The 13,334-nt window shown below is 47.1% G+C and overlaps 1 protein-coding gene across 8 annotated transcripts in view; it reads right to left on the bottom strand.

Annotated features, from left to right (window-relative positions):
- Positions 1-13,334, bottom strand: part of ACACA (acetyl-CoA carboxylase alpha) — a 114,706-nt gene that overhangs the window by 57,596 nt on the left and 43,776 nt on the right. For 4 of the 8 annotated variants that reach the window (XM_027751651.2, XM_027751650.2, XM_039387329.1 and 1 more), the window contains 6 exons: positions 8,392-8,415; positions 6,522-6,665; positions 5,879-5,975; positions 4,450-4,557; positions 1,952-2,008; positions 1,590-1,634 (listed from right to left, as the gene is read on the bottom strand). In XM_027751651.2, coding sequence (XP_027607452.1) covers positions 1,590-1,634; positions 1,952-2,008; positions 4,450-4,557; positions 5,879-5,975; positions 6,522-6,665; positions 8,392-8,415 — 475 coding nt within the window. The remainder of the gene's footprint in view (positions 1-1,589; positions 1,635-1,951; positions 2,009-4,449; positions 4,558-5,878; positions 5,976-6,521; positions 6,666-8,391; positions 8,416-13,334) is intronic. The other 4 variants (XM_027751648.2, XM_039387339.1, XM_039387336.1 and 1 more) reach the window with 3 other exon arrangements.

Raw genomic sequence — 13,334 nt, 5'->3', positions numbered from 1 at the left:
CTAACAACCAACCACTTCCATGTTTCCTCTCTTCTCCTCCAAATCCCTCCTACCTGTCCTCCTCTGCACGCTGCCAATTCCTCCTGCCACCATCCATGCTCATTCCATCACTAATGTAATTGCTTCCAAGGCATCTGAGTAGTGTGGTGGGCAAATATCATAATTAGACGTGCACTCACACAAAAACCCTCAGTGCTCTGGTACCAAAATCCAAAAGAGTGCTCCATTTCCTAGGCAGAAGAATTATACCCCTGCTGTGTTCTAATCAACCAACCATCATCAAGACAATCAAAATAATTTGCCTAAATTAGCCAATCAAGACACCCTGCAAACCAGAGAATGCGAAAAGCTACAACAGAAATCATCATAGTTGATTATTATACTAATAATCACGTTAAAAACCTAATGAGATGAGGAAATTGGAAGCTTGCTGGAGCAACTCTCTATTACCTCAACATGCTGGGAACTAATTATATAGACTGTAATTAAAACAAAAACAAACCCAAGCCCAGGCCTGGCTAAGTTAATAGTTGGTCCAGTAATAAAGGGGATAGAATAGGAGACAGTAATAAAGAGTGACACAGCAGATCCCAGAGGTGCTCCACAGACTTTGCAGACAGATGACACACCAGGCTGAGGAACCAGGAGCATCCCCACAGTCCATTGTGCTACACGGCAGGGCAGGGGAAACTTGGGAATGACTCCTTTTGTTCTGTGCCTCCTTTTTGACTCTGACACATCCCACAGTACTTACTCAGCTACTCATATTTTTTCATTCCCTAAACAACCATTCAGTTCTCTAAAACTTCCTTTTTTAAATCTAAAACCTGGTCCCAAAAACTCTTCACAGAATCCAGCTTCCTACCTAAGCTGTTCACTGATGCATCTCTACTGTATCGTGACCAATTCCCATGTGGTGACACCCACATTGGTTCAAAAACTGTTTTTGCTGACTTATAGACTAGTTTTCCCTTCATGAAGCTTCCTAAGCCAAGTGTGTTGAGCACAGGATGGATTTCTTGCACTTTCAAGACTCCTGACAACTTCCAGCACTGAAAAGTAGATACACAAGGGATAAAAATCTGTTTCACACCTTACATTGCCACCTTGAACAGGGCTAGACCAGCCCTGGCAAAGAAGTAATTCCAGCAGTGAGAGTACCAAACATTTCCTATATCACTGGGGCACTCTGAAATTTAGCAAGTCCCTTTAGTTACTCCTCTAAGGGGTTTTAAAATCAGTAAGAAGCCGAAAGAAATCACCACCCTACATGAGAAACACAAAGATTTCAGTGGTATTTGCACTTTAGAGTAGGAAACAGCACTGAAACACAGGGGATCTTTGTTAGTGTGGCATCCTGAGCTCAGCCAGGCAACGAGAGAGACTCCAGCACCTGAACCCTCTGAATGCAACAGGGCAACACCTGGGTTAGCTGTCAGATGTCAAAATAAATACTTATACACTTCACTCTGACCCCAATGCTGGCATTAAATGCCTGGCTGAGATCCAAATGAGAAGCCCAGAGTCCCTTCCGTGTGTCCTGGTCTCACGTCAGGAACACCACCGGGCTCCAGGCCCTTTTTACTTACGTGGAATCTCTGATCCACCTCATAGTTGACCTGTTTCCTGAAGTCCTTACAAACGAAACATACAAACATGGGAAGAAAAAAAAAAAAAAGCAGAAGACAGCTAGCAATTAGGATTAAATTCAAAAATGAATTAATTCAAGAATACGAGAGGTGTTAAGATTGTTTACAATTCATTGTTACAAATTCATTTTCTTAAGCGAATTCATGGAAACCATCTCAAATTTTAGAGGACAAAAACACTGAAGAGAGAACTAAACACAGGTAATACAGCATTTAACTTGGGGAAAAAACACATCAGATGTCAATGGCACTGTGAGCTAGACATCAAAGAGTTCTGAGCATCATGAGAGATATTAAAATACCTTTTGTGCTACCAGGAAAGTCAGCCTCCGAATCCCGTGATCAATCAGGACTGATTTCTGTAAGAACAAGGATGGAATCAAGTGACTGGATTAGCAGAAAAAGAACAGACAGAAAATTCCTCCATGAACTGGAAAAGCTCCACAGGTCCTCCTGTCCCTGTGCTGTGAGTTCCTCGTCCACCTCAGTCTCCTCACAGCAAGGACTTCCCACCTGATGATCCTCCAACAGCATAAATACCCAAATCCATTAGATCTGAGCAGGCAAACAGCTAAATCCCAAGAACACAGAATTCCAGCTGAGCCTGACTAACCAGGAATGCAGAAGAGTCCTATCCAAGTCTTGCAGGAAACATCATTGTTCATTTCCCAAAGTAAGTTGGGTGTTTTTTCCCCAAGATTACTTTTTGAAGGGAGCACAGTGTGGACATGGTAAAGTCATGGAAAATGATAGAAAATGATGGAAAAGGAGGTTTAAAGGACATAATCCACAGAAGCATGTAGCTCGTACTTGACATTGGCACATGGACAGCCCAGACCGAAGGGCAGATCCAGGAAGGAGAGGGACTTTTTATAAGAGCAGAGAGGGACAGGAAAAGGGGCAATGTGTTTAAACTGACAATGAGCAGGTTTAGGTTGGATATTGGGAAGAAACTCTTCCCTGTGAGGGTGGGGAGGCCCTGGCACAGGTTGCTCAGAGAAGCTGTGGCTGCCCCATCCCTGCAAGTGTCCAAGGCCAGGCTGGACGGGGTTTGGAGCAACCTGGGATAGGGGAAGGTGTCCCTGCCCATGGCAGGGGGTGGAACTGGATGAGCTTTCAAGTCCCTTCCAACCCAAACCATCCTTGGATTCCAGGATTCTACATTGCAAAGGTGTCACTTATTCTTTCCAAACAGGTGAAAGAATACCCCTTGTGTTGCTGCTCCCTCAAATTCCACTGAGCCCCGTTTCAAAGGAGTGCTGCCACCAGTATTTGCCACACCACTGATCCTTTGAAGCGTTAAGATCTCGTAATTCCCCTCTTTTTAAAAGCTTTTTCCCCTTTCTCCTCCTTTTTCCAATTTAAAAGCAAAGAGCACAAAAAGAAACAAGAACTCAGCTCGGGCAGGAACAAACCAACCCCTCTCAGCACAGCCTGCGACGTTTCACTGAGGTTAAGCCCCCTGAAAACGAGCAGCAGTGACTATATTCATGGCAAGAAGAGGAAGAAAATAACTTTAATAATGCCATGATTTAAAAAGCAAAAATTGTTATTGCTTTTAAAATTCCACAAGTGGCAGACAATAACAGCAGAGCAACAGGATTCTGATTACATGGTAATAATGTGGGTCTCACAGCAAGGCCACAGCTATTACAGAGCGATTAGCCATCAGCACCTGGAGAAACTCCATTTCCACTGACTGCCTCAATCTCCTCCACAAGTCATTTACAAGTATATGATCCTAATTTCTATTAAAAAAACCACACACGACATGCTGGGACTAGAAGATTATTTGGACAATTTGGATCAACCTATTTGATAGTTTAATGTGGTTTGGGATTTTTTTTTTTTATTTCTTTTTTTTTATTTATTTATATTTTATGTCTTTCCTTTTATCCCCTCCCATAAAACGCCTGGAGCATGATCAAACAGATGAGAAGCAGAACCAGTTTTAATTCTTAGGTTTGATTATTTTCTTTGCTTAAAGAGACAGGAAGCTGCAGAAGCCATTTGGATGCCAACCCCTCATTTCTGCAGGACATATTCCCACCTTCCACACTGGGAAGTCGGAAGTGCTCCCATAACCATTGCAGGTACCACAAATCCCAGTCCCTGAAGGGATATTCACCTCCACAAGCTGGTTGAGTTCTTCACACCAACCAGAAAAGCAGAAAGACACCAGAGAGGACACAAGGACACTGTCCTCAGGCCAGGTTGTCTCACAGCTGACCCAGCACTAACATCTGGGACTCGAAAGTGTATCCCACACTTGGAAGGAGCAACAGAACATGCCAAATCAACTCTACCTTGGGCCAGAAATATCACGTGAAATGGATGCTCCAGCATGCCAGCAAGGACAATAAATTTTAATTGCATTAAGACTATCATACTACAGACATAAAGGATATTTTAATGTCACTTCCCATGGCTCTTACTCATACAACAACTTGACCACCAGTAAAAGGGATACAGAACAGTTTTCCAGACCATCTGGAGATAGTTACTGAAGGTTGACCTGATGTGTTTGAAACCTTAAGGGTCTTTTATTCTTCCAAAAACTGAAGGGAATAACTCCTGACCTGACGGATTAGAAAGAGAAACAATGGCCTGGTGGCTTCAGAAAGGTGCAGCTACATCCAGTCAAAGAAGTGGGAAGGTTTTAGATGGGATAAATTAAGGATGTAACTGTTGAAAACAAACAAGAAAACCCCAAACCTATGTAACATACTGACTTCTCCTAAAGCAGACAGAATGTCCTGCACAGTCAGACAGACCCAGAGAGAGAATCAAGACAACTCACCTTGCTCTGTGTGAACTCCCTGAACATGGCAGCCAGCGTGTCATCGTCGACGTCGCTGTCTGTCTTAATGGCAACGTTGAGGATGTGGATGGGCTCCTCCCGGGCAGTCTGCAAGGGAAAGGAAATATTCCCCATAAATAAAGAGTTGACACAGTAGCACCTGAGAGTTCTCAACAGAAGCTCCCTAAACCCAGCTCTAAAACAGAGACATCCTGGTGAAAATGACCCCAGGGGAGCACATTGAAAAACAGGGACAAGTGTGAGGGAAATCCTTGACCGAGCAGCCTCATAAATCTGCAGTTTCACAGAAGTCAGAATTAATGTCCACAAACAGCAAACAGGAGCTTCATTTGGAGACTGCAAGTCTGAGGGTCACCTCTGACCTGGGTAACCCCAGTGAGCTTCACTTGGCTGCACACAGGAGGCAGGGTCGGGGCCCCTCTTTAGAGATGCAGCACAAGCAGGACACTGGAGGACTCTAGCATCAAGAGAAGTAACTAAATTAAGCAAATTCAAAGTGTGGGGGCAAAACAATGTGACTTTTCATACACAGAACAACATGAAATAAAGTGGAGGTATCAATTACATTAGAGGTCCAAGAAATTACAAATTTAGCTTTTAGGAGCCATTGGTTAACTGGAAAAAACTGAGTGTGAACAGGAAATTACCTTGGTGAAGTGAGGGGAATGTAAAGAGAAGGATCTGAGGACATTAAGGTTGACACTAATATTCTGGAACAAGGCTACAGTGCTTACACACATCAGGATCAATGGATCAGCTGAAAACCAAGCCCTTTCTGGACACAGGCTGTGTTCCAACAGAGCTTCCCACTGGGGGGGGCAGGACAGAGTGTGGAGCAGCTCTGTCTCTAAGGGAAACTGGCCTTCTATCCCTATGGATTATAAACCACCTGCTTCCTCTGCACCTGTTCTCCACACCAGTGCAAAAACTGAGCTGTTCCACTCAGCTCTTCCTCCTCAAAACAGTTCTCAGAGCGAGAACAGAAGGAAGAATCAGGATGTAATAATGTGACAGAGGGTGTAAGACAGAAAACACGGCAAGTCAGACTTAAGGCAGAGGCAGCTGAAGATGCATTTTGAGACCCTGATGCACAGAGAAGGTCTGAAAACCTAACAGTGGGTCTGAACTCTCAGTTACACTGCTGTGGATCCAGTAATTCCGCTGAGGCTAAAAGCTATAAACTGAATTTACATGGAGAGTAAGAGACTGAGCCACAGTTTTAGAACAGAGTTGGAAAATGACCACCTACTTCCAGTCACCTGCTGTGGAACAAGAAAAACAAATCACACACATAAATACATAAAGCTCCCAACTCCTGCTTTCCAGCTGGTGAAAAGCATCCAGCCTGCAGTCCCTGCATGCTCCTGCTTCCAGCCCAGAGCAACCTCCAGGGAATAAACCACCATACCTTGTCCTCATCGTAGAGGGAAGCGTGGCCAGCTTCGGGGAACGTGGGGCTCTGCGGGGGAGAGTCGCAGAAACAACCCATCACTTCATCAAAGATCCTGCAAGGCACCACAGGAGGATCAGTCACAACACACTGCTGCATCCAGCACTGACCCCCCAAATCCTGCTGCTTGAGGGGGAGAGACAGCAAAGGGCTGCTTCCCTTGGCAGGGCTGGACTCAAAGATGAAGAGGAAATTCCTCAAACCAACGCAGAGCTTGGATGGTCCAGCATTCGACAGAGACCTTGTGGGTGCAGGCTGAGGGCTCTGCTGGGGGTTTGCCCACCCCAGAAGGTTGGAAGCAAAAAGAACACCTCCTCCCACACACATTTGTGTGAACAGGAGCCTTAGAAGAAATCAGCCCATTTGGAAATGGTCTCCAATCAGCAGAAATCAGGGATGCTGATCCTTCTGGCCGCAAACTGCTCCTGCAGCAGCCAGAAACCTCAGTCAGCTCAAGGAGACAGACACGGGCACTCAAAAGCAAACAAGCTCAGGACCCAGTTTAAACCTGACTCCAGACAAAGCAAAGACCGTGTCCAGTCCTCCCTGGGCCCAGGTAGGAAGTTGGCCACACAACCAGCCCTCCCCCTTCCCCACACACCTGACGAAGTCCTCGAAGGTGCGGAAGGAGACCATGCCCCCCATCCGCTGGCACGGCGGGGTGAAGGAGTTGTCCAGCAGCACGTCACTCACACTGGCCACGTGGACCATCCCATAGTGGTTGAGGTTGGAGGAGAAGGACATTCTAAACAGCAATCCAACAGGAGCACAGTTAGTAGGGACAGGGCAGGGAAGAACAGGACTGGAAGCAGATTTGTGCCTGCGCTTTGCCCACCAGTGTGGCTGTTTTTCCAGGACAACTGTTGGATTCCCCAGCATGCCAGACCTGTCTCCTGCAGAGTCCCTGCCAGGCCTCTGGTGCCACTAGTACCCTAATATTTCTGTTCAAGAAACGACTGGACGTGGCACTCAGTGCTCTGGTCTGGTTGACAAGGTGGGAACTGGTCAAAGGTTGGACTTGATCTTGAAGGTCTTTTCCAACCAAAATTATTCTGTCATTTTAATGTGGTTTTTTTAAAAGACCCACAATGATAAGGTCAAGACTAACAGAAGAAGTTTTCTCACACAACTAAACAGACACCCTTTCTCTAGTGACCAGAACTGGAGCTTGCCTTCTCTGCAAGAATCATTTTTAATTTCTGAGCTGTGCTGTAGACTCATCTTAATTCTCTGAAAGACTTCAACAGCTCCCTGCAACACGGTGAGAGCTCCAAGCCTGCTCTGAGGAGGAGCTGGCCCAGGGCAGAGCTCTGTGACACCCTCAGAGCCCCACATGGCCTCACCTCACCCTCCCTGAGCCTGGGAACACATTCACCAAGGCAACTTCTGTCCTGCCCAGCTGCTCCCACAACGGGAAAACAAAAAAAAATAAATCATGGAAGTGATTCAGCAGAGCACATGGTGGCTCAGAGCTTGGGAAGTCAAAAGGAAGCTCAGCTGGTGTGTTGGATGAGGTGCCAGGGCCATCCACACACACCCAGGACCTCGCTGAGTGTGGCTGACACAGCTATTTACCAGCTTTACTGAGATTTCTTTCTTTCCACATCCCAAAACCACTGTGATATGGCCCTAAGTATTGTGTTAACAAGCCTAAAGTATCATCAGTGTGACTAATAGCTTTCCATGCTTAAAGTCACTCTGTGTTTCCACAATTTATCTCTGATTAAGACCAGTGAGACTTCCAAGGCCATTTTTACTATTTGTCCCTAAATAGGCTTGTAAGCAGTAATAAATAATAGGTATTCACATTTTGAAAGGGGGAAATTTTTCAGGACATGCCTTGGTGTACATTTCTTACAACTAAAACAAAAACTACCACAGAACAGGAACTAAACAAAAAAAGACAGCAGACGTTCTTCACGTATTATTGAAAACAAGAAATAACTTTTCAACTGAGACACCGGAGGAAAAATTAGCATCCAAACCACAACAAAACATGCTGTCAGCTGTTGGAGATGTAGATTCATCTATGGTGTGAGGGAGGTGAAACAGCCTCGACAAATTCTTAGCTACAGACAAGAAACCAGAGTAGCAACAGGTTGGGCTGGGAGGAACTGCCTGGGTCACTGTGATACCCTGCCAGAGGGTCAACAGCTCGGAATCCAGTGCCAAAAGAGACCCTAAAACCAGCAGTTTGCTGTGTACCATACTGCAGATGAGCTGAGTCGCCCAGCAAACTTAATTTCAAAGATTGCTGCATGCAAAGATTTTTTTTTTTTTAAATGGTAAAGGAGAGCTGAAAACATGTTTTAGACAAAGGGAGAGGAGAAGGGAAAGAAAAAGAAGAGTTATGGTTGAGTTTCCCAAGTAAAGAGAGGGGGCACTACAACAAAACACGTTAAAACATTTAGGATTAGGCTACTTCTTTCTAGTCTGTCTTTTGAAATTTTAAAAGATGACAAGTACCGTACCTGTTTAGCGTGGGGATGTTCCCTCTGTAATCAAACAACCACAGTTAGTTACAGACTGGTTAGTGAAAGCCATAATAAAGAACCATCATCAAGCTGATGCACAGACGAGCAACAACTTTACAATTGACTGACCCCCAATTTCTCAGCTTTCAGGGAGAATTCACTGTCAGGGGCCCTGAGGAGGCACCACCGCCCGACCTCGCTTGCCATGGGCACGAGCCAGGCCATGCAGAAAACATGCAAATCATAAAACACCCCAGGAAAACACAGTGGGCTTGCAAGGTACCCCATGTTCTTATTCATCTTTTATTGTCCCCACTTCAAGCCCTTTGCACACACCGAGTCAGCTCCACAAAGCAAGACCAGAAGGGAGTTTGCACTCCCTGACAGAACAGCAAACAGCAGAGATGCAAAAAAAAATGACCATCTCACACAGGAAAAATTGCAACAGGTTCAGGAAATCCAAGCCAAATCCTCCTTGCCAAACCTCCAGGCTAAGCAGCAGCCCACGCACCGGCTCCCACAAGGCAGGAATAAAACAAAGACACACAGCACCGGGCAGTAATTTGCATTTTCAGCGTTCAACACCAAAAAGAACAAGCTTAAGGCTAAAAAGAACAAACTTCAGGAAAATTTTACCATTCCTTTTATAACATCAGTCCAACTCTCCACACATCTGCGTGCTGACCAGGGCTTAGTGATGCACACAAGGCAGAGGGGAGTGAGGGGCACATTTTCACAGCAGCAGAACAGCCCAGCCCACAGCAGGTACAGCCAGGAGAGCATGAGGTGGGGTATTGCTCATTCAGGATGGAAAAACTGACGTGCAAAACAGTAAAGGTTAAATTGGAAAAAAAAGAAATCCATGCACACAGGAGGCTTGTGCAAAGAGATGAGCAAGCATGAAAAGATGGAGAGTCTGAGGAGCACATAACAGGACAATCCCCCTCCCCTTCCCTGCAGGAACCTGTAGGAGATCAAACCACAGACTTTCTTGACATCCTTGACCATAGCAAGACCTCAAGTTACTGGGCATGAAGTCTTACTATTTAATGACCAGTGTATCCCCATGGTCACACTGTTAAATATCTTGTCTGTCCCTGGTCCTGTCCCAAACTGGTTTTGTCACAGCAGAGTCATGTTCACTACAGGGTGGGATGCTGGGTGCATTACTGGTAGGGGCACAAAAACATCCCATAATCTCCTTAAGCCATACAGGAGAAAGTAAAAAAAAATTACCTAAAAACGTATCTCTTATGTTAAATAACACAAGAATTTAATTCAATTTGAGGCAGTGGAGAGGGACACGGTGCTGCAGAGCCTGTGGTCAGGACCGAAGGGGCCAGAAGGCCTCAGGGGGTTGGGGCTATTTTTTGAGCTTGGCAAGTAGTGGGAAAGCTGCATGTGATCTACTTCAGTCGGAAAAAATAGTCTGGAGAGGACTGGCAGTTCCTACCCCCGGCAGGAACGCTCCTGTAGCCGTCCCTGGAACGCTTTCAGAAAACAGGGAGAGGAAAAAACAGCGTAACAAATGTTCACTTCAGCCTCAGAAAGGGCACCCTGGTGCCATGCTCCAGGAACTGCCTCCAGCCACTCAGGACGGAGCTGAAGGGACTGTGGCAGGAATGGCATGGAGGAAAACAGGAGATCCAGTGGCTGGAGACGGCAGGGAAAATGGAATAACAGGCTTCAAGCTGCTCAGTGTGGGGCTGGTTTCATATCTACAGGTCATCACATCTGTGGGGGCTTTTCCTAACAGGAGCTAAAGAAGGACATGGAACTTTTGGAGCAAGTCCAGAGGAGGCCACAAAGTTGCTGAAGGGTCTGGAGCACCTCCCCTCTGGAGACAGGCTGGGAGAGCTGGAGCTGTTCATCCTGGAGAAGAGAGGGTTGTGTGGAGACCTCAGAGCTGGAGAGAGACCTTCATCAGGAACTGGAGTGACAGGACAAGGGGGAATGGGGTCAAACTCAAAGAGGGGAAACTTAGTTTGGATACTGGAAGGAATTCCTCCCTGTGAGGGTGGGGAGGCCCTGGCACAGGTTGCCCAGAGAAGCTGTGGCTGCCCCATCCCTGCAATTGTCCAAGGCCAGGTTGGACAGGGCTTGGAGCAACCTGGGCTAGTGGAAGGTGTCCCTGCCCATGGCAGGGGGTGGAACTGGATGGTCTTTAAGGTCCCTTCCAACCCAAACCATTCCATCCTTCTGTGTCAGAGCCCCCCGGCAGCACCGGGGGTGACACGGACACAGCGATGGGGCAGTGCTGGCCCTGCTCCCCTCAGCCCCCTCCCCGGAGCTGACCTGAGGCTCACTCACCTGCTCACCACACCAGCCCCAGCCCTTCTCCTCATCTCTCCTGAACTTCCAAAAAGGCCCTTCTTGGCCGGGGACGCCGATCTCACCAAGGATCTGCTCCACACCGATTCCAGCTCTGCTGTCACCATCACTCCTGCTCCCCCCCACCATGCACCTCCTGGGGAATCTCAGTCTGGTTCTCCTTGTCCCCCTTTTCTTTCTTTTTCCCTTTTTTTGTCTCAGACAGGAGCTCTCTCTCCCCCCAGACCACAGCCATGCATGCGAAGCCCCGCGGGCGAGCTCCAGCTGCGAGCGAGTGCCAGCGCAGGGCAGAGCTTTTGAAATGAGGCAGCAAAGCAGAATCAGCTCAATAACCCACTTGTAGTTATTAACAGCAGTACCACAGGAGAAAGAGCAATTCCACTGGCTCTGACCAGTGCCATTCCTCTTATGTTTCTTCATTTCTGTTGAAGAATCTAACCAGAAGGCTGTGAAACATGCCTCAAACCACACATCTTGATTGGGTTTTTCCTCTCCCTCTTTCTTTCCTTATTCTTCTGCTCCCTCTGTGATTCAGCCAAGCTGAATCTGCTACTGAAGTCCAATTTGCATAAAATTATCGTCGTTCCATTCAGTTTGCTGCCCCTTCCACAGCCCCTTCTTTGCTCTGCTGGAAGATGTTGCCCTTTCCGAAGCAGGCAAGCCAAGGGAACGGCAGCACATTACTGCTGCCTGCTGCCTAATTAACATCAAACCTCAGCACGGAGCTGCAGGGATTTACAGGTGTCCTGGAATCATTTTCCCCTCCTCCCTCCCGATGCAAACCAGTCTCTCACAACAAGGAGGGGACCTCGGGCTGATACCCCACAAGTTATCCCTCTGGGGCTCTGGGTACGGTCAGAGCCCACAGCAGCACAGCTGGCTCACTCCTGGCATCCAAAGACTGATGCAAGAGGCTGTTGTAGCAACTAGTCCACAGAAAATGCTCCCATTTTTGTCAGAAATTCAATTATTATGGGTACATAATTGTAAAATTGTAGTAGGAAGGAACTCACACACACTGCTTTAAAGTGTAAGCAAGTTCTGGAGTTCTTAAAAAAGCACTGTTTGGGAAACAGGGGTATTTAATCTGGCTTTCAGCCTTCCAAATGGTTTCTACCTGTAAGTTAAGGAAGAGGCTGACAAAAAGGAACAACTAAAATATCCCATAGATGATAAAACATCAAGAGACAGCAAAGGAGAGATCACGCTTAAGCCTTGAAATCAGCAACATCTAAGTCCAAGGAGGGTGACAACAAACATCCACAAGCACAGAGAGAGGAGATTCTGGGCAAAACCAAGCACATGCTAGTTGAGACATTTATACTGATGGAGATACCCTTGACAGGGCTCGGAGCAGCCTGGACTAGTGGAAGGTGTCCCTGCCCATGGCAGGGGGTTGGAACAAGATGGTCTTTAAGGTCTCTTCCAGCCCAGGCCATTCTATGGTGTGCTGGTGTGAGACATCTTGTTTATAAAGTTTCCAAAGTAAAACCTGCTTTAAAGGTAAGCAAGCCCATTATCAAAACCTAAAGTCTTCGCCTGCAGTGCTAAAACCTTCCTTACTTCCTCCTTCCAATGGCACATCCTGACCAAGGTCCCTCAGGGCACCTCAAGGCCAAGTGTGGCAGCTGGGGGTGGCACATGGGACAAAGGGAAGGTGTGGGCTCAGTGCCCACATGGATTGGGAAGGCATGGCTGAGGCACCAGGGAGCAAAACTGGCTGGGTTATACTTCAGTTTCCTTTGGGGCTCAACATATCAGAAGGCAGAGCCCTGTGGCATCACTGCCATACCCAAAAATAAAGGTATATCCAGCACCTTGTCAGCACCTGTCTTAGCATCTGACACAGGGAACACATCCACCTCGGAGAACAACAGGGATCTGTTTTGTGGGAACACATTTACCTCCGAGTTCTTCCCCTCTGATCCTCTAGGATCTGCTACTGGGGAAGGAGAAATCAAGGGAGCAGCTGAACACCCTGGCCAGGGGAACGTGGGGAGCTGGAGAAAAGGGGATGCTCTGGGAGGGGCAGAGCAGCTCCAAGAGCTGGCTACAGCAGACAATGTCCCAGTTTAATTTAAACCTTACAGCTCCAGACATAAGAAAGGCTGTTGGAAAGCAGGAGAGGAGAAGGGATTAGAAGAAAACACTTTTGTTGAGAAAGCACTATAATTCCCTCTCCTCGACACACAATGTTTCTTTGAACAGAAGATTTTAAGCTAAGATTAGGCAAGGCCTGTTTCGTGTGTTGAACACCTCAGAAAGGCCTTTCAGTGTCTGTCACCTGGGCTGCCACCCTCACAAAGGCAGCTGAACTCTCTGAACACCAGTCAATATTCCACTCGCTTCCCATCTCAGCAGGGCAGGCAGAACAAGAGGGAAGCAGAGAACAGCTCCAAACAGGGTTCATTTCTTCCTCCCATCTTTTCTCCCCAGGACTCTGGCTGGCTCAGAGAGGCAGGTTATGCCAAGGCAAGAGCTCTGCACACAGCAGTTGTTTTTTGCAGTACCCTCTGCAGCGTGGAGCCATTGGCATCCCGGAGATCCCCTTGGATCGCCCGCTCCAGATTGGATTTCTGCAGCCGCTCTGCTTGGAGAGGGCTCACTAA

Source organism: Pipra filicauda, unplaced genomic scaffold (assembly GCF_003945595.2).
Source record: "Pipra filicauda isolate LSUMZ 115617 unplaced genomic scaffold, ASM394559v2 scaffold120_size2142806_pilon, whole genome shotgun sequence".
Lineage (NCBI taxonomy): Eukaryota > Metazoa > Chordata > Aves > Passeriformes > Pipridae > Pipra > Pipra filicauda.
The sequence above is the reverse complement of the archived record's forward strand: the minus strand, read 5'-3'. Positions and strand labels throughout refer to the sequence as shown.